This window comes from Osmerus mordax, chromosome 5, assembly GCF_038355195.1.
Source record: "Osmerus mordax isolate fOsmMor3 chromosome 5, fOsmMor3.pri, whole genome shotgun sequence".
In the NCBI taxonomy this organism is placed as follows: Eukaryota; Metazoa; Chordata; class Actinopteri; order Osmeriformes; family Osmeridae; genus Osmerus; species Osmerus mordax.
The window spans coordinates 18,058,269-18,076,692 of NC_090054.1; the positions used below are offsets into that span (position 1 = coordinate 18,058,269).

The following is an 18,424-nucleotide window of genomic DNA, read 5'->3' on the forward strand; positions in this document are numbered from 1 at the left end:
GAACTTTCCTCTTAGAGACAATTTAAGAGAATTTCTCTCAGATGTAAAAACTTCACAGCATAACTACATCTAAATATTATAATAAATGACAAACCTTACATAATAAACATCATGAACAAAGTCCTACTGCATTTCCCAACGTGTTAAAGGCGTAACAGGTTCACTTAATGTGTGGGATCCTTAAAAAAAACACCAAGATGAATGAGAAAATGTGGTCAAATTCACACCTCTGGTAGAAAACACACACTGTAAAGATCAATCTACATACAGCCTATTGAACCACTGACATAGCAGACACAATGTTCACACTTCAACCCACACATTCAGCCGTTTAAAACACTCTTTCATTGTCTTCTGCTAATCATTTAACTATTCTGCTCATGCCTATAAAAGTCACTGGCCTCTAATAAAGAAATATCCTGCAATAACATCAGCAGCAATCATTTGAACAAACTATGAGACATGGATGGCATTATAAATCACAGGCTACCAAAAAAGAATTTATTAAGAACAGTACACAATTACAGTTGTTTAGCAATATGGCAAACAAAACTAAGACTTCTGATTTTGCCATGATTGAAAAACAGATTTTTGAAATTACTTTTGAAATGACTAAACAAGCTAAAGTTAGTAGAGAAAGGAAATACAGTAAAGAAGTAGAGGCATTTTCTTATCAAAGGAGTCAGTCAATATTCCATTATTGGAATCAAAACTAGTTAAGCCCAGATATGTCCATATTGGCACAAATAATGTTTTGAACGAAGAGCAGTATAATTGATAAAATATGCCTATACAATATATTATAAATATAAAGTGTCATTAACTTTCTTAATCAAACATCGTTCAAGATCTATTTGGTTTTCAACAAACAGATAAAGTTGTTGGCAGGGGGTAGCTTATTGTAAAATATATATATTTTTATAAGGCTTGTCTGTGCATCTGTGTATGTGTGTGTATGTGTTTTAGCTTACACACACATCAGTGTGATAAGGACACAGCAGAGATCCATATCTGAATATGGTTCTAGTTGTAGTTCAGATGAAACACATTTCTGTCAACATGCAAATACTGACCACTAAAGAATCAAGCAGGCCAAATACATCATCCTTCAGGTATCAACCTACAGTACAGCGGTGAGAGTCTGCAAGTCTCAGCCCACATGCTAGTCAAGCGTCTGGTTTGTCGGCTGTTACCATCCACCCCCAGTCTGTTTCTAACCAGGTGTCTGAAGTCACACAGACAATGAGGCTTCCAGTTTTTGTTTCTATGGCAGCACTTATTCAGGATCTTTTAACCCACGTTTAGCTCACTTATTGCACAAGAAGTATGAAATCCAGGGAATCTGCAAATCTCGGTCATTTGAGTGGCTACTCACACTACACAATGTCTCAGTCTGGCTATACAGTAAATGGTCCTGTTTATAGGTCATGTTAGCACAGAAATGTATTGCTAGGGCTATTCAAATGTCAATGAGGATTTCACAGATCCTGTAGAACTACACTGACATACACCTAAACCAACCTAAAACCCTCAATTTTATGAGGCGAAACTCCCATGAAAAACCCCAGGACTATTACAAACATTGAGTCAGATCCCCGGTGTCACTGCCTGTATACAGATATTTTTTAAGCCACTGTGGTGGTGTCTATCAACATTCTAGATGTTCAAAGGCAAACACTTTGAATGTAAGATATATTGGCACAAATGACATGCTGAATGCATCTGGAAATGAACACAAACTGTACTACACCTGGGTAGTATAAGTATATCTCATCTATAACTTGAGGCTGGCTGAATCAACATTGAGTGTTGTGAGTGTTAAAGCTCCAGTGGTCTAGAGCTGGGTCAACAACAATATTACACCCAATAGATTTAAACTTCATTTCTATACTCGGGTTATTGATTTTAGCAGGTGGGGTTCTGGTTGAATTTGGAGGTTCTATAAATCAAATGTGCTTTGGTGACCTTCACAACTTGGAGACAGTCTTGTGCTTGGATGTGCAGTGTGGCCCAGCAGAGTGGGCTGTGCTGGGGTCGGGGGGCTGAGAGTAGAAGGCCCATGGGGCTCTGGGATTCGCCACCCCGGCAATGGGAGCCTGGATGCAGGAGGAGGGGATGTTGAAGTCAGACACCACCTTCAGGGCCTCGTCCTTCACCAGCCTGCATAGGTCCAGCAGCTGGGGGAGGAAGCAATTGCGCAGGCGCACATTAGGGTGCTAATCAATAACACTTATACCAAATCAATATGCAACAATAAAGACAAGCGTGGGAAATATCTGGCTGCTGGAAGGATTGTAAAATACAAAGTACTTAGAACAAAACATGACTTATTGGGAATTCCCATATTTTAAATAGTCTGTGTTCTAATGGTATAGCCAGCCTTTCTATCCTTTTAAAAATAAATTGTATTTTGAGGTCTTTCTCCCTCACACTGACAGATTGATGTTGAGAAACATGCCCGTTCTCAGTTGACCCTCAGCCCCATACAATTGATGAGTCAGTTTTATGTGTTGTAATTTAATCTAACAAGCTCCTGCAGGAACTCTAGTCCCACTCTACCACTCTGGGGAGGGTTAATGATATCACAGTCACAGTTTACAGACAGGGCATTCTGAACCCTCCTGTGATTTTAAGATGCCCATTAAAACCAAAGGTCTGGAAACAATGAGTAATGCTGCCAAATCCTACTGACCACAGTCTGAATGTTAACAAACAAATGCGGTGTAAATATGCTTATAGTCCAGGTGGGACTCCAATAAGATGCCATCTGCTGGACCCTGAGGAGAACTACAGTTTCCATATCAGCAGCTGATTGTGACAAATTCAATAACTTTCAGAACAGGGCGTTTTCTTCTCTCTCGCTATAACTACTCTGCTATAAATATTAGTTATTGATAGGGGTCAATAATACAACTCCATTATACTGCCATTTTCTGTAAGTTTTATATTTTAACATTTTGCACATCCCATGGTGGAGGAAGAGCTCACACCTTGGTGGGTGGAAAGACAGAATCTGAGTACATTTGTGGAAGGTTATGTTAATATCTGAACTGTATTATTAGAGGACCCCCTCGAAAACGAGATGCTGCATCTCAAGGGGTTATCCTCCAAATAGAAATAAAAATGTTCTTAATTCTCCATTCAACCTACTTTAACAGTTTGGCTTCTGCATCAATCACTCCTGAATTCATTTTCACAATGGCTGAACTACAAGTCTGTGGAAGCAGCAAGGTTTGGAAGGGCTGTATTGAAGCTCTGACACCTCCATCAGTTGTTACTTTGTTGACCCAATGCAGGCTGTAAGCCCAGAATACACCAGAAACCCGATATACCGAGATATCCCGGTGTCTAAAAACTCTCTTCCCTAATATAAGAATCAGAACAAATCTCACCAACTCACTCGTGTGTATGTGTGTGTGTGTGTGTGTGTGCGTGAGCTTGCTTCCTGAACGCATGCGTCAATATCCATGTGACAGTTACTGACAACTGGCCATTGATGGCAAATGCCCATTGTCCAGATTCCCATGCAGTGGACCATGCCTCCCCCAGTGGGCCAATATTGACCTGGGGAACGAGAGCCTGTGTCCACAGCTGCACTGTGACTCTGGAAACGAGGATCCCTGCTGGGAGGTTCACACACACATTTACATTTAGTCCTTTAACAGACGCTCTTATCCAGAGCGACTTACATTAAGTACGGGGACATTCTCCCCGAGGAAAGTAGGGTGAAGTGCCTTGCCCAAGGACACAACGTCATTTTGCACGGCCGGGAATCGAGCTGGCAACCTTCAGATTACTAGCCCGACACCCTCACCGCTCAGCCACCCTGACTCCCCCACATGACAGCTCTGTCTCCCTGTCCATCCCCTCAACAGCTGCCCCCTGCCCTCACTGCCCCCTGCCCTCACTGCCCCCTCATGGAGAACAAGATTACTTACACACACCACTTTCACAGAAATAACAAAACCACAATTTACCAACTCAATTATTACAATGACAATAGTCTTGCAAGTAATGGAGTCGATTTGCGTGTGGTAATAGAGACATATGTATATATTACAGTACGGTATCAGGTGAGACTGTCCTGCAGTTTCAGTCTAGGCTAGTCTCTTTCCCTCTCTGTCTCTTGATGGGCCAAACGTGATTTGCATGGCCTGATCACACTACTGAGATCGGGCCACGCGTGTGGCGATAAGCAAAATCCTGCTCCTGTTTTTTAACCAACTCTCTCTACTCTGTCTCTCCCACTCCTCCTCCTGTCCTCTCTTCCCCACCCTCTCCTGCTCTTTTAAGACCGCAAAGCTGAAATGTTGGACACTGATGTTCAGCCTTGTCTGGTAAACACAACTGTCCCTAGGCAAATCACAAGACCAACACTTTTGGTACAACTTGGTATTACACTGGCACAGTGTTCATCATAAGGCGAGAATAACAAGTATTTATTGAAGATTTATTATAACTCAATCCGTGATGGCTACATGATCAATACAGATGTCCATTAGAAATCCAGGACTGTTTTACAAGTCTTTTTTGTGGTCAATTGTGGGGTAGAAAATATCAATATAATGAATCATGTCAAATAATGTAATCTTCACAGTAACATGGAACAGCCGTTTAGGAAATCTATTTCAGAACAGAACGTAACAGACTACACGTCGATGTAGTGGAGATTGAATTTCTAAATATTTCACTGTGCATTCACGTACTTGTGTGTGTTTGTGTGTCCTACCTGGCTGCGTATCTGTCGGCTGGTGGCAGGGGTTAGGTAGTGGTGCTCCAGGTACCAGGCTCTCTCCTGGAACACCAGGCTTGTCCCGTGAAGCAGACAGAACTAGTAACACACACACATACACAAACACACACAGAAACACAAACTCTATCAAACATCGCCATAGAAATCAGGTGGAAGAGAACAGAAACCTATGGTCCTCATTGTAAGGAAGAGACAGTGTAGGATAGTTGTTTTGTAACAAAACAGTGGCAGTTTGTTTTACCTGTGGTTCTACATGATTTACATGAATCCTTCTCCATGATTTACATTACAACAGTTCACCAAGTGAAAAGGCTTGCTATCGGAACAGGACCTGGTAAATGTGTTTGAACAACATGGTTGCTGTTGTCAGGTCATAACTGAGTGTGTAGACTAAAGAACACAAAGGAAATGGAAAATTATAGACCGGTGGTCTAATACATGGTTTCTTCAGAGGTGATAGTGTGCGTGTGCGTGTGTATGTGTGTGTATACATCAATGTGTCTGACAAATAACTGTCACAGGAGATCAAAGAAAAGAGTGTTGTGGAAAATAGAGAGAGGGGCCTCGCAGGTCTCCACTGGGAGACAAACAACATGACTTCTGACAAGGTGTGTGTGCACTGTGATTGTGCTTGTTTGTGTGAGAGTAAATGCACCTACAGCACTGGCAAAGTGTGTGGTGCTGTGTTTACGCAAGTGCTCATCCGTGTGAGAGTGTGTGTGTGTGCTCAAGTGTTATGTTCTTTCTGGTCAAACATGGCGGTGGCTTTTGACCCATCCTGCTGACTCTGCTGGTTGTCTGCCTAGAACCCGGAAGTCTACTCCCTCTCTGTTCCTCTTATGCAAAGTGGCTAATGTGGGGATGAGCTAGAGGTAAGAATAGACCCTGATCCACACCAGGTTATTAAGACTCTTATCAGATTCTACCATCCTGGCAGGAGACTCTTTTTATAGGTTTGGCCTGGGTTACAGCTCTGCCTATCACACGCCATGTGAGAGAGGATCTGACATGGGATTGGATGGATCCCCAGCATCGAAATTCGTCAGTCATGTCAGAAGGATGACTGGAATTCTTCACACGCGTGGACTAACTGTACGGTAGCAGTCACAAAACGCCCGTTTCGAATCCGTAACGACTGGCTCACGTACAAAACGTTGAAACCTAACATGAAACCGAGCACTGCTCGCATGCCGCATGCACAGTGATTATTTTAAGACGCGGTACAGTAGATGACAGGAAAGGGAAACGCAGTCCCATGAACAGAAGGTGTTTCCCCCTCGATGGAAGGGTAATGAGTTATTTGTTACCCATCAGCCTTTTCTCCAGATAGATGAGGGGAGGTAGAGGGGGTGCATACCCTGATTGGGGACACATACACAGGCTGGCTGTCTGAGTCTGCACAACAGAACAGGCTGGGGCCCAGACAGGCAGGGCAGATATGGGCTGGTGGGTGGTGGGGTGTCAGTAGGAAGGAGGACCTAGGCAGAGACATGGGCAGCCACAGGTGGATAGGACACATGGCACAGCCATTACATGGCTCACATTGATGATGCAGCTCCATTAAAATGATGTAATATTCACCACAGTGTTTGGTCTCCACGGCTTCTTTGATGCTATTTCTTAACCCGCCACTAAGTTAGCCTCTCTAATAAGAGGTGACGATATCTTGTTAAAAAGTGTCTTCAAAGAATGTTCACTCGGGCTCCCCCGAGCTTAAAAAGATCACAATGCTTCACTTTGTCTCAGATTCTGAGAACTTTCCATAGGAGCTTGGCTGATGACTCAAAATGAGACAGTGATGGTTTCCTATTCAGGGGTGAGAGATAGTAGAAGAGTGGAAAACTTGTTTTTAACATACACACACACACACACAGACACACACGCACGCACACGCACCTTCGTTAACAGGGTGCGGTCCTCCTCAACTGGGCACTCTTGAATGGCCAGTGCAAACTGCTCCAAGGTTACTAAGAACATCAAAAAAAGAGAAAAACACAGTAGCTGAAAAACAAAGTTGTTATCAGCAGTCAATGTAACAGGGCACCACACTAACAGCTATACTGCAACCACCTCCCACTCTCCACCTCCAAACAGAGTGTCATTAAAACTATATATTTTTTAACATTACGCATTCAATAAACACATTTAAATACAATTATTCAACAGATTACAAAAATGTGTAAGACAGTTCTAGTCTTTCAATCAGCACCTTAAAGAGAAATGACTGCTGGACAAAATCAAAAAGTCAAAATGGATTTACACACAATGGGTTTGAGGTTTGACTATTTCAACTACAGTTTTTCACGCTGTGGCAGCCTCAAAGTGTTAGTCCGCGCCCAGTCACTCTCTTATCTGACAAACATCACAGGCCCTGGTGTTCTAGGGTACTTTAGGGCTGGTTAAAGTCTATGTCTGTGTGTGTGTCTATGAGTGTGTGTTAGCATATGTGGGAGTCAAGTGAGAAAATTGAAAGGTTATGGTCTTCTTGAGGAGCGTCTTTACATTGCCCCACTGGTCTCTTAACACAAATCATATAACACCAAAAGCAAAACACTAACACAGTTCGTTTTTGCGAATTAACAATGCACACCAAATGTAAAAGTTTAAATTGATATATATATGAGTGCTCTAAACTTAGATAAAAGTTAAGAAAAGGTACAAATGTCAAGCCACATGTGCAGCAGAGTGTGGGTGGGAGCTTGCAGAGCTCATGCCACAGTGACTAGGAGACTGCAGCCAGCAAACAGGGAACCGTGTACCTGCTGCACACAGGGAACCGTGTACCTGCTGCACACAGGGAACCATGTACCTGCTGCACACAGGGAAACATGTACCTGCTGCACACAGGGAACCATGTACCTGCTGCACACAGGGAACCGTGTACCTGCTGCACACAGGGAACCATGTACCTGCTGCACACAGGGAACCGTGTACCTGCTGCACACAGGGAACCGTGTACCTGCTGCACACAGGGAACCATGTACCTGCTGCACACAGGGAAACATGTACCTGCTGCACAGAGGGAAACATGTACCTGCTGCACACAGGGAACCGTGTACCTGCTGCACACAGGGAACCATGTACCTGCTGCACACAGGGAAACATGTACCTGCTGCACAGAGGGAAACATGTACCTGCTGCACAGAGGGAAACATGTACCTGCTGCACAGAGGGAACCATGTACCTGCTGCACACAGGGAACCATGTACCTGCTGCACACAGGGAAACATGTACCTGCTGCACACAGGGAACCGTGTACCTGCTGCACACAGGGAACCATGTACCTGCTGCACACAGGGAAACATGTACCTGCTGCACAGAGGGAAACATGTACCTGCTGCACAGAGGGAAACATGTACCTGCTGCACACAGGGAACCGTGTACCTGCTGCACACAGGGAACCATGTACCTGCTGCACACAGGGAAACATGTACCTGCTGCACACAGGGAACCATGTACCTGCTGCACACAGGGAACCGTGTACCTGCTGCACACAGGGAACCATGTACCTGCTGCACACAGGGAACCGTGTACCTGCTGCACACAGGGAACCGTGTACCTGCTGCACACAGGGAACCATGTACCTGCTGCACACAGGGAAACATGTACCTGCTGCACAGAGGGAAACATGTACCTGCTGCACACAGGGAACCGTGTACCTGCTGCACACAGGGAAACATGTACCTGCTGCACACAGGGAACCGTGTACCTGCTGCACACAGGGAACCATGTACCTGCTGCACACAGGGAAACATGTACCTGCTGCACAGAGGGAAACATGTACCTGCTGCACAGAGGGAAACATGTACCTGCTGCACACAGGGAACCGTGTACCTGCTGCACACAGGGAACCATGTACCTGCTGCACACAGGGAAACATGTACCTGCTGCACAGAGGGAAACATGTACCTGCTGCACACAGGGAACCATGTACCTGCTGCACAGAGGGAAACATGTACCTGCTGCACACAGGGAACCATGTACCTGCTGCACACAGGGAACCATGTACCTGCTGCACACAGGGAAACATGTACCTGCTGCACAGAGGGAAACATGTACCTGCTGCACACAGGGAACCATGTACCTGCTGCACACAGGGAACCATGTACCTGCTGCACACAGGGAAACATGTACCTGCTGCACACAGGGAACCATGTACCTGCTGCACACAGGGAAACATGTAGCTGCTGCACACAGGGAACCATGTACCTGCTGCACAGAGGGAAACATGTAGCTGCTGCACAGAGGGAAACATGTACCTGCTGCACAGAGGGAAACATGTACCTGCTGCACAGAGGGAAACATGTACCTGCTGCACACAGGGAACCATGTACCTGCTGCACACAGGGAAACATGTAGCTGCTGCACAGAGGGAAACATGTAGCTGCTGCACACAGGGAACCATGTACCTGCTGCACACAGGGAAACATGTACCTGCTGCACAGAGGGAAACATGTACCTGCTGCACAGAGGGAAACATGTACCTGCTGCACAGAGGGAAACATGTAGCTGCTGCACACAGGGAAACATGCACCTGCTGCACACAGGGAAACATGTACCTGCTGCACAGAGGGAAACATGTAGCTGCTGCACACAGGGAACCATGTACCTGCTGCACAGAGGGCTGCACATAGGGAACCATGCAGCATAACTGAGTTAGGTGTTCTTCCTAAGGTCAGGCATCAGGATTCTAACAAGCTGATTGCTCAAGGTGAGGGTTACATCTCAACAAATCCGCAGACACGAATGATCTCGATATGTCCTAATGTTGAGGTGGACATGAAGCATTGTGTCAAACCATGACCAAACAAGGGGTGCTCAAGATTTTAACTCAGCAGTTTTTCATCTGACGTAAGTCAACCTTTGCAGCTCCTACATTAAGGGTCAGGATGAGGGGGAGGGGCCATCAATATTTAGATCCACCCACCTCTGTGTATATGAGCCATAGCCAGGCAGGTCACATGGTGCAGGCAGGAGTTCCAAGCGTCGAAAAAGGGCTCTTTGTTTCTTTCCACCTGAATGGAACAACGGCGAGGGAGAGCTTTATAAACAAAAGACTCCATAAACACCTACTAAAAACGTAATAAAAAAACGAATAAAAGGCCTTATCAGAATCCATAAAAACGTTATTAGACATAATTAAACCTCATTACTATCTTATTAGAATCTATAAAGACTTATTGGACTATATAAAGACTTTGAGAGGTTGGACACCTTTCCAACCTGTGGACTTGTATACACTCGGCCTGACCTTGGTGTAGAGTCTGGCGGCCAGGCTGCGCTGCAGGACCCTCTGCCTGTACTCCAGAGCCTTGAGCAGGAAGCTCAGGTCGCTCACCTTGTCCACACTGAACGCCAGGATGCTGAAGAGAGGCAGGGTGAACAACCATCACACAATACACACAGACAGGGCTGGCACTCGCATGCTCAGACAAGCTATACACATACAGCACATATAGAGAAATCATGTGAAAGCCTAAAGGTGTAATGTCACACTGGTCTATTCAGGGAGACTGGGACCACTCAGATGACTTGATGTCCATGCTACATGTGATTAATGGAAAAAAAACGGCAGACAATATCTAAATATAATCTAAATATAGAATCTCGGAATATAATGAATGCTCTGGTGTGCGAGACATGAGGCGTGATTGGGCGTCTTTGGGTTCATGGGACAGACAATGAGAGGGATTTGTGTGCAGACGGTTTATTTATGGACATCTGGGAAGCAGAGCGACATGTCAAGGTAATCAGTTAGTGAAAGACACGCACAGCCTGGATACTGGGAGGGGCATTCTCTGGATCCGGGGGGGCTTCACAAGATATACTTTAAAACGTAGTGAATCTGCTTCAATAGTGCTGCTAACTAGGTGTGGGTGGAGGGTCTTTGGAGGGGGGTCTAGAATGAGATTGGCATTTTACCATCGCTTGATCCACCTAACCAGGTGCTTGGCTGGTTACCTGGTTCTGAGGCTGTCGGAGACTGAGCCGGACCAGGTACTGATGAGCCTGCCCAGCATGTTGCCCGACATCTGTCTGGTGTACTGGGACATCAGCTCCCGCACAACCACCTGCGCACACACACACGGCACAGGCCTGAGGTCATAGGTAACAGGTACATTTACATTTAGTCATTTAGCAGACGCTCTTATCCAGAGAGACTTACAGTAAGTACAGGGACATTCCCCCCGAGGCAAGTAGGGTGAAGTGCCTTGCCCAAGGACACAACGTCATTTGGCACAGCCGGGAATCGAACTGGCAACCTTCTGATTACTAGCCCGACTCCCTCACCGCTCAGCCACCTGACTCCCATATAGGTACGCCTCAGACGTGTCAGGGTTCACTTCAGATTAGATGTCAAACTGAATTTGAAGATCCTGACATATTGTATGGTTGGCACACAACAGCACATCCAAAAGAGGGGAATTTTCCCACTACAGTACATCCCAATTAGGGGGTGTTACTCCATCTCCAGCTCTGAGAGAAAAACAAGTTGCGCGTAATCTAATGGAGACGGTTCCTTCTGTGCATACACAAGCCCCTTCTCAAACTAAAGACGCTCTTTCACTATAGAATTGCATTCTGATCTTAATCTTTCCAAACATTTTGCGGGTCATTTCGATCCGTTTCGATGCAGAAGAGCCAAGTCTGAGAGTCTGGTTTGGCCCCGAGCCACTGTCTGTTCCCTATGGGTCACGGTTTGACCAAAGTGGCTTTTAAAAGTTGAATGACAAACAAAGACAGCCATGTCAAGATGAGTCACAGATATCCTGCTTTAAAAAGCCCAACACAGTGCAGTTCATGTTGTAGGATAAGGGTCTACTGTGGACTGGCTGGCGCACCTGCAGCATGACAACGTTGTCCCCTTCGAAAGTGACAAACACGTCCGAGTCACATTTCAGACCCGGGATCCGGTTCTCCATCATGAAGCCCTGCACGGAGGAGAACACACAGCCTTAGGACACAACGATACGGCCTGCAGTCCATGGTCTCTAAGTTGTCTCTACGTTAACATTTCCTTAAAAAAAACATATCCAGAGCTTGTTGAAAAGAGACTAGAAATCAGGGTGAGAAAGAGAAGACATGCAGGAAATGGCCCAGGCCCGAATCAAACCCCAGCCCCTGCCTTATGGCCTTAGCCTCAGTGGTAGGTGCTCTACCCAGTGAGCCAGTGAGCCACCAGGTAACTCCACATTTCCTTAAAACATCTATCTTGTTACACTTGTACAAAGTCTGTGACGCGAGCCTCCACTAGTACACTTGCTTTCTTTCAGCAAAGAGACCAACAGGCAAATGTCAGGGCTTACTAACAGCAACACGTGCAGACTGAAAGCTCTGACACACACACACACACACATACAAGTACAGAGGTACTGTGCTGTAGTTTCCAGACATAGGCTTGCATCACCCGCACCTGAATACACATATTTAGCTATTTACAAATAACTATGTTCTGGAGGGATGGGTTTTCGGCACACCGTATATAAACTCGGTACCGTATATAAACTCATCTCCCTATCACTCACAAATACACACACACACACACACACACACACACACCATGCCCCCGGTACACTCGCGGCACTCCTGCAGGCAGGCCAGGTTCCCCCAGGTGCTGTAGGCCTTGAGTCCAGCTACCAGGGCCTGAAGGGAGCGTCTGCTCTCCAGATCCTCTCCCTCACACAGCGCCTGGTCCATCATCCTCGCGGCATACCTGAGAAAGACACACGCGCACATTCTCTTGAACAGGTGCATTAAGGAGACACCACCCTCTAGTGGAGAGCAAGACGCGTGACATGGCCCACCCTGGTGATGAGACACAGGGGGCTGTTACAGGGTTTGCTTTTCTTGTGCAGAAAAGATGTCCCCTGCTACAGCTGTATGTGTTACCACGTCGAGACCAAGTGTTACCCTGTAGAGACTGTGTTACCATGTAGAGACTGTGTTACCCTGTAGAGACTGTGTTACCATGTGGAGACTGTGTTACCCTGTAGAGACTGTGTTACCATGTGGAGACTGTGTTACCCTGTAGAGACTGTGTTACCATGTGGAGACTGTGTTACCCTGTAGAGACTGTGTTACCATGTGGAGGCTGTAGTGGCTGTATTACCCTGTAGAGGCTGTAATACCTGGTGGAGACTGTGTTACCCTGTAGAGACTGTGTCGCCCTGTGGAGGCTGTAGAAGCTGTGTTACCCCGTGGAGGCTGTATTCCCCAGTAGAGGCTGTGTTACCCTGTAGAGGCTGTATTCCCCTGTAGAGGCTGAGTTACCCTGTGGAGGCTGTATTCCCCTGTGGGCTGTATTCCCCTGTGGAGGCTGTATTCCCCTGTAGAGGCTGTATTACCCTGTAGAGGCTGTATTACCCTGTAGAGGCTGTATTACCCTGTAGAGGCTGTATTCCCCTGTGGAGGCTGTATTCCCCTGTAGAGGCTGAATTCCCCTGTACAGGCTGAGTTACCTGGTGGTGAAGGTGAGTGCCAGAGCAGCTGCCAGGTGAGGCATCAGACGAACGTACTGGGTCTGATGTTCAATGATCTTCACCTCGTCCTTGTCCTTAGGCCCAAACTGACGACGACTGCGGGGGTATAAAAGAGCAAACATGGTAGAAGAGAAGACATGTGTTTGTGTAAGCACGAGAGCGGGAACACGTGTGTGTGTGTGTGTACAGTATGTTCGGGTGTGTATTGTACTTCAGCATCTCTGCGCTGATGTGGTCACAAACATGTGCGCAGTGCACCTGCTGCTGTGGAAGCACTACAAACGCTATCTGTGAGTGGATCTAACCAGAAACACAGGTGCCTGGTGTGTGTGTGTGTATCAGTGTGTGTGTGTGTGTGTGTCAGGGGTAGATGTGTGTGTGTCAGGGGTAGATGGGTTGGAAAATATTGCCCACTACTCAGTGAAAGTTTGCTCAAGTGTGATGTACAGAATGACCCCTGTAGACAGGGCTCATTCTTTACAGAGGACAGGAATCAGGCCACTGAGCAGAAGGTATGATCTCTCCCTCCATCTTTGCATCTCTCTCTGGGGTGATTCTGCTCGGGGATGCCAACCACAGAGAGAACCCATCCTTCCTCCCCCTCTGGCTCTCCCCCCTCCTACGCTCTCGCCCCCGCAATGGAAACTTCAGCGGAACACACAAACACACACGAAAGGATGTACACAGGAACAGAGCAGATGCGGTCGAACAACAAGAAACTCCCTCTGAGCGAGTGTGGGGGAGAGGGAGAAATGGAGGGAGGGGGGGGGGTGTTGTCAAGTCAAACAACACATGTCACGTCTGGGTGGAAAGACCGAATCTCTCTAGAAACCCTCATAAAGATTTCTAAGGGATGTCGCCCGAACACTGTAGGACGGGGATCCTTAAAAGATTATGTGATCTATGTAGATACCAGCGCATGGACATGGAGGCACATTGTGGAGTACATGTCTTTGTGTGGAAGAGGTGAGGCTGCAATGTACCTGTGGCTGTATCGGACTGCTATGACGAGACCCAGCTGTGGAAGGAAGGAAGGGAGTGGGCAGAGAGGGTATGTGGGTACAAAGAAAAACAGAGGGAGGGTTCACAGCGATTAAGTCAACAGGGGACATCAACTGCTGTAAGGTTGCCCTTCCCTGATTTCCCTTGGCTCCGCTACAGATGGTAGAACTAGTGCTACTGGATCTTTACCCTCGTCCAAAGGCTATGTTGCACCACTGTGTGCAGGGTATAACAAGATAACACGCTTGAACTGAGAGGCAACACAGATAAACCAAACCAGGTGCATGTACAGCAAACATTAACCATATCCTCAATCCAGTCATGTTTTCATGGGTCTTTCCTTGGTGACAGCTCATCATGACTCAACTACATTCATCCCCGAAGATTATGACACTCTTTTTTTGTTTCTTCAGTCGGACAGCAGACTACTCAATGACTAAGTCCTGCTTGGATCCAGGTCAGTCACTTACTACACAATTACATTTTTTTTTGTCATTTAGAAGATGCTTTTATCCAGAGCGACTTACAGTAAGTACAGGGACATTCCCCGAGGCAAGTAGGGTGAAGTGCCTTGCCAAAGGACACAAAGTAATTTTCAGCGAACCGGCAACCTTCTGATTACTAGCCCGATTCCCTAACCGCTCAAGCATCTGACCCCCCCTTAGACTGGCAAACTAACATACCATAGCCCTGACTGTCAGCAGTGAGTTTCCAATACTGAATGGACAAACCTAGTCAATCCTACACTGGTACACTGTACCTAGGAGATCCCAGTGCAGTGATTAATGTGCAGTATAACTATGTATTGTTGATGATGGGGGATATAGAGAATGAGACAGGACTGCCCCCTAGCTGCTACCTAGAAATAGAAAAACATTAAAATCTTTTGAAGAATGACCAGATTGACCCTGCAATATACCTCTAAAAATAAACGTCTTCTTATTTGATGCATTGCCTAAGGTTAAAGATAAATAACTGTATACTATGATCATAACACGGTTCATCAGATGCTGTACTTATGGTATATATAAAACCTTAAGAATATTTGCTCAGAACCTGCAGTTGCGAACCTGTTTGGCTTGTTGTCTAACATGTCTGTGCTTCTCTCGCGGGCCTCCTCCCTTTCTTGCATCTTGATGAAACCTCCTTTCCTTTCGCCCTCCTCTCCTGTCCCTTGAGACTTACAGAACGTGGTTTCATTTGTCACAGACCGCACGGGTCGGAGACAAATAGTCTTACTCAAACTCTTATCACATCCGCACAGACATAAGTACTTCTGCTGTTTTCTTGCAGTTTGGTCTCACCTTCATGGCAGTCATGGCCTGGACCGTGAGCCCCAGCCTGGTAGGGGTCAGGGCAGCCAACATGGCGTTAAAACGCCGACTCTTGTTCTGAATGGGAGAGGAGTACTGGCCGTCTGCTGACACACTGCCAAACCTAGACACACACACGCATATATGCAAAGGTTGGTGGCCCTTGGGCCTTACCGCAGTGTTCAAATCTGTCCTGGGCCCTAAGCTGCATGTCTTCCCCTCTCTCCATTGCCTTTCCTGTCATATGTAACTATCACTGTCTAATAAATCATATCTTTATACTTTTGTCAGGATTCCAGTTACAGACGTTAAACTAATTTTGCATATTTGTTTGTATGTTTCTTGAAACAGATCAGTGTCAGCAAGCCAGTTGACTTACTTGCTGAGCAGATTCTCTCTGGGAATCCTCACATTGTCAAAGATCAGGATCCCGTTGTCAACCCCATGCAGCCCTGAGAAAGAAGTACACAGAGAACAATGCGAAAAATAAATACAAAACACTCAGATTGCGGTGTTCATCATCATGGAGAGCTGGCCATGCTGCCTACCTTCTTTGTGCTTCATGTCGATGGCGGTTACTCCCGTGTACATAACATTGTGCTTGTCTCGGATCGGCACGATGAAACAGTGAGGACCTGCACAGACGGGAGAGATGCACAGCTCAGGTCTCTCTCTCTCTCTCTCTCTCTCTCTCTCTCTCTCTCTCTCTCTCTCTCTCTCTCTCTCTCTCTCTCTCTCTCTCTCTCTCTCTCTCTGCTGACCACCACAGCTCAGGTCTCTCTCTCTCTCTCTGCTGACCACCACAGCTCAGGTCTCTCTCTCTCTCACACTCTCTGCTGACCACCACAGCTCAGGTCTCTCTCTCTCTGCTGACCACCACAGCTCAGGTCTCTCTCTCTCTGCTGACCACCACAGCTCAGGTCTCTCTCTCTCTCTGCTGACCACCACAGCTCAGGTCTCTCTCTCTCTGCTGACCACCACAGCTCAGGTCTCTCTCTCTCTCTGCTGACCACCACAGCTCAGGTCTCTCTCTCTCTCTGCTGACCACCACCACCACAGAAATGGGACATATCACAGAAACAAAAGACAGAAAGGAATAGAAGCAACAGACAGGGTGGAAGCCCACCTTGGACTTCTCCGTGGATGATGAGCTGGGCGAAGACAGAAGCGTAGTGTCCCTTCATTGAGTTCCCTATGTACATCTTCTGGGCATCTTCACAGGGGGTGTGGATGATAAACTCCTGGAGAGAGAGAGAAAGAGAGAGAAAGAGAGAGAGAGAGAGAGAGAGAGAGAGAGAGAGAGAGAGAGAGAGAGAGAGAGAGAGAGAGAGAGAGAGAGAAAGGGAAGCTAAGTTGTTTGATGTGACATGATGATGATGATGATGATAGATGGCAAATGGAAAATACTGTAGATACAACTGTGAGTGTATGTAAATATGGTTTTCCATAATGTATTTTACAGCTATTTATCCAAATGACTGGGCTGACCTGTGTAGAAGGGTCATAGCGAGCCTCCGTCAGGATTCCTCTCACATTACTCCCATGTCCTCTCTCTGTCATGGCAAACATCCCTGTGAACTCCAGTTCCTGCAAAACATACACACACCACCAAAGAACATAGTTGGGTACACTGACTTTTGTATCACTAGGAGCAGAGAAAGAACCACTTAGAGAGACTGGGAGGGGTATCTATACGCACCGTAACAGGGAGGTACCACTTGGTCTTCTGCTCAAGACAACCCAGGTTGGTGACAGCACCTCCAAACAGTCCACATACCACCCCTAACTATGGACAACAATTGAGAATCTATCTTCGGACTTGTTCTTAAGCTCAAATGCAATATAATTCTGAATAATATACAGCATGTGTGCCCTGCAATAAAAAATGATGTAGGGTGGTAAGCCACGTAGAATATTGTGTTACACAAGTTTTACCTTAACTCCTGTGGACATATCTGCAGAGCAGACCAGTTCGGTTATAACCAAGCTCTTAGCTAAAAATTCTTTCTGTTTGTCCTTTACCTAGAAATGCGGAGAATGCACGTGTTACACAACGTTACCTACATCGTATTAGATATTTAATTTGATAATCGTACCTGATCTTTGAGTTGGCGTTGCACAGCTGGCAGCTGTAAAATGAATTGCAGTCTATCAACGGTGAGTTCTCGGTTCTGATCCAAATTTAGATCATAACTGTGGAATGAATATAAGTGAGTAAATATATTCTACCCTAAGATATGCATCTTGATGCTAGAAGTTGTATAGTGGACTACAACATTGACATTAGGTTGCATCCAGCGAAAACAAACCTGCTCGTTTTAAACAGTTCGCATTGAGATATTGCATTCCTTATGGAATCTTTGGTTTCCCAAAATTCCCCATCAAGATATCTTGCAAGGCTGCTTGGAGGGGTTTTGATGGGAATCGGAGTTTCATACATTCCAGTTTGCGGTGAAATATCCATTTTGCTCAATGGATTGCTGCTTGATATCAGAACAAATGTACTCTACCCATTCAACTTCCGTATGTCTGGATGATGTCACTCATTGATGTTGTGCATCTGTGTTGGACACATTGTGCGGAAAGAATTCGCACGGTACATTCAGTTCCCTTTAATCTGTCAAATTGAAGCGCGTAGGTAAAAGAATAGAACACAATCATATCTACTTTGTAATATAGCCGCTATATAGCGGCTATATTACATATATACTAGTGTGTGCGGCTTTTATAAGGTGATTCCAAAAGAAGAGTTTTCAATTGAGAACTGTCACAGGCTACAGACGAAATAGCAAGAATACGCCCTAGCCCAAAGCTATTGCCCAGCATCTTATTATATTAAATGAAAAAAATTTAGGACTAAACTCCATATTGACTGG

The 18,424-nt window shown here is 46.0% G+C and overlaps 1 protein-coding gene across 1 annotated transcript; it reads right to left on the reverse strand.

Annotated features, from left to right (window-relative positions):
- Nucleotides 1-479: 479 nt before the first annotated feature.
- Nucleotides 480-18,037, reverse strand: acoxl (acyl-CoA oxidase-like). Its single transcript, XM_067236353.1, has 19 exons — nucleotides 17,858-18,037; nucleotides 17,645-17,741; nucleotides 17,484-17,570; nucleotides 17,248-17,334; nucleotides 17,037-17,135; nucleotides 16,675-16,789; nucleotides 16,097-16,183; nucleotides 15,928-16,000; nucleotides 15,540-15,672; nucleotides 14,217-14,251; nucleotides 13,213-13,329; nucleotides 12,314-12,467; nucleotides 11,596-11,685; nucleotides 10,715-10,824; nucleotides 10,005-10,116; nucleotides 9,681-9,768; nucleotides 6,650-6,720; nucleotides 4,730-4,831; nucleotides 480-2,177 (listed from the first exon to the last, which is right to left on the reverse strand). Exons 1-19 carry the CDS (start codon nucleotides 18,010-18,012, stop codon nucleotides 1,968-1,970), a joined length of 2,022 nt encoding a protein of 673 aa, XP_067092454.1. The 5' UTR covers nucleotides 18,013-18,037; the 3' UTR covers nucleotides 480-1,967.
- Nucleotides 18,038-18,424: the final 387 nt, after the last annotated feature.

What these genes read in the sequence shown, in the direction of transcription:
- acoxl (XM_067236353.1), bottom strand. Translation starts at nt 18,012, where the DNA reads ATGGATATTTCACCGCAAACTGGAATGTATGAAACTCCGATTCCCATC. An exon ending in AGAGAGAATCTGCTCAGCAA is followed by an intron (nt 15,673 to 15,927) that starts GTAAGTCAACTG and finishes GTGTGTGTCTAG; the next exon opens with GTTTGGCAGTGTGTCAGCAG. An exon ending in GCACTCACCTTCACCACCAG is followed by an intron (nt 12,468 to 13,212) that starts GTAACTCAGCCT and finishes TGTCTTTCTCAG; the next exon opens with GTATGCCGCGAGGATGATGG.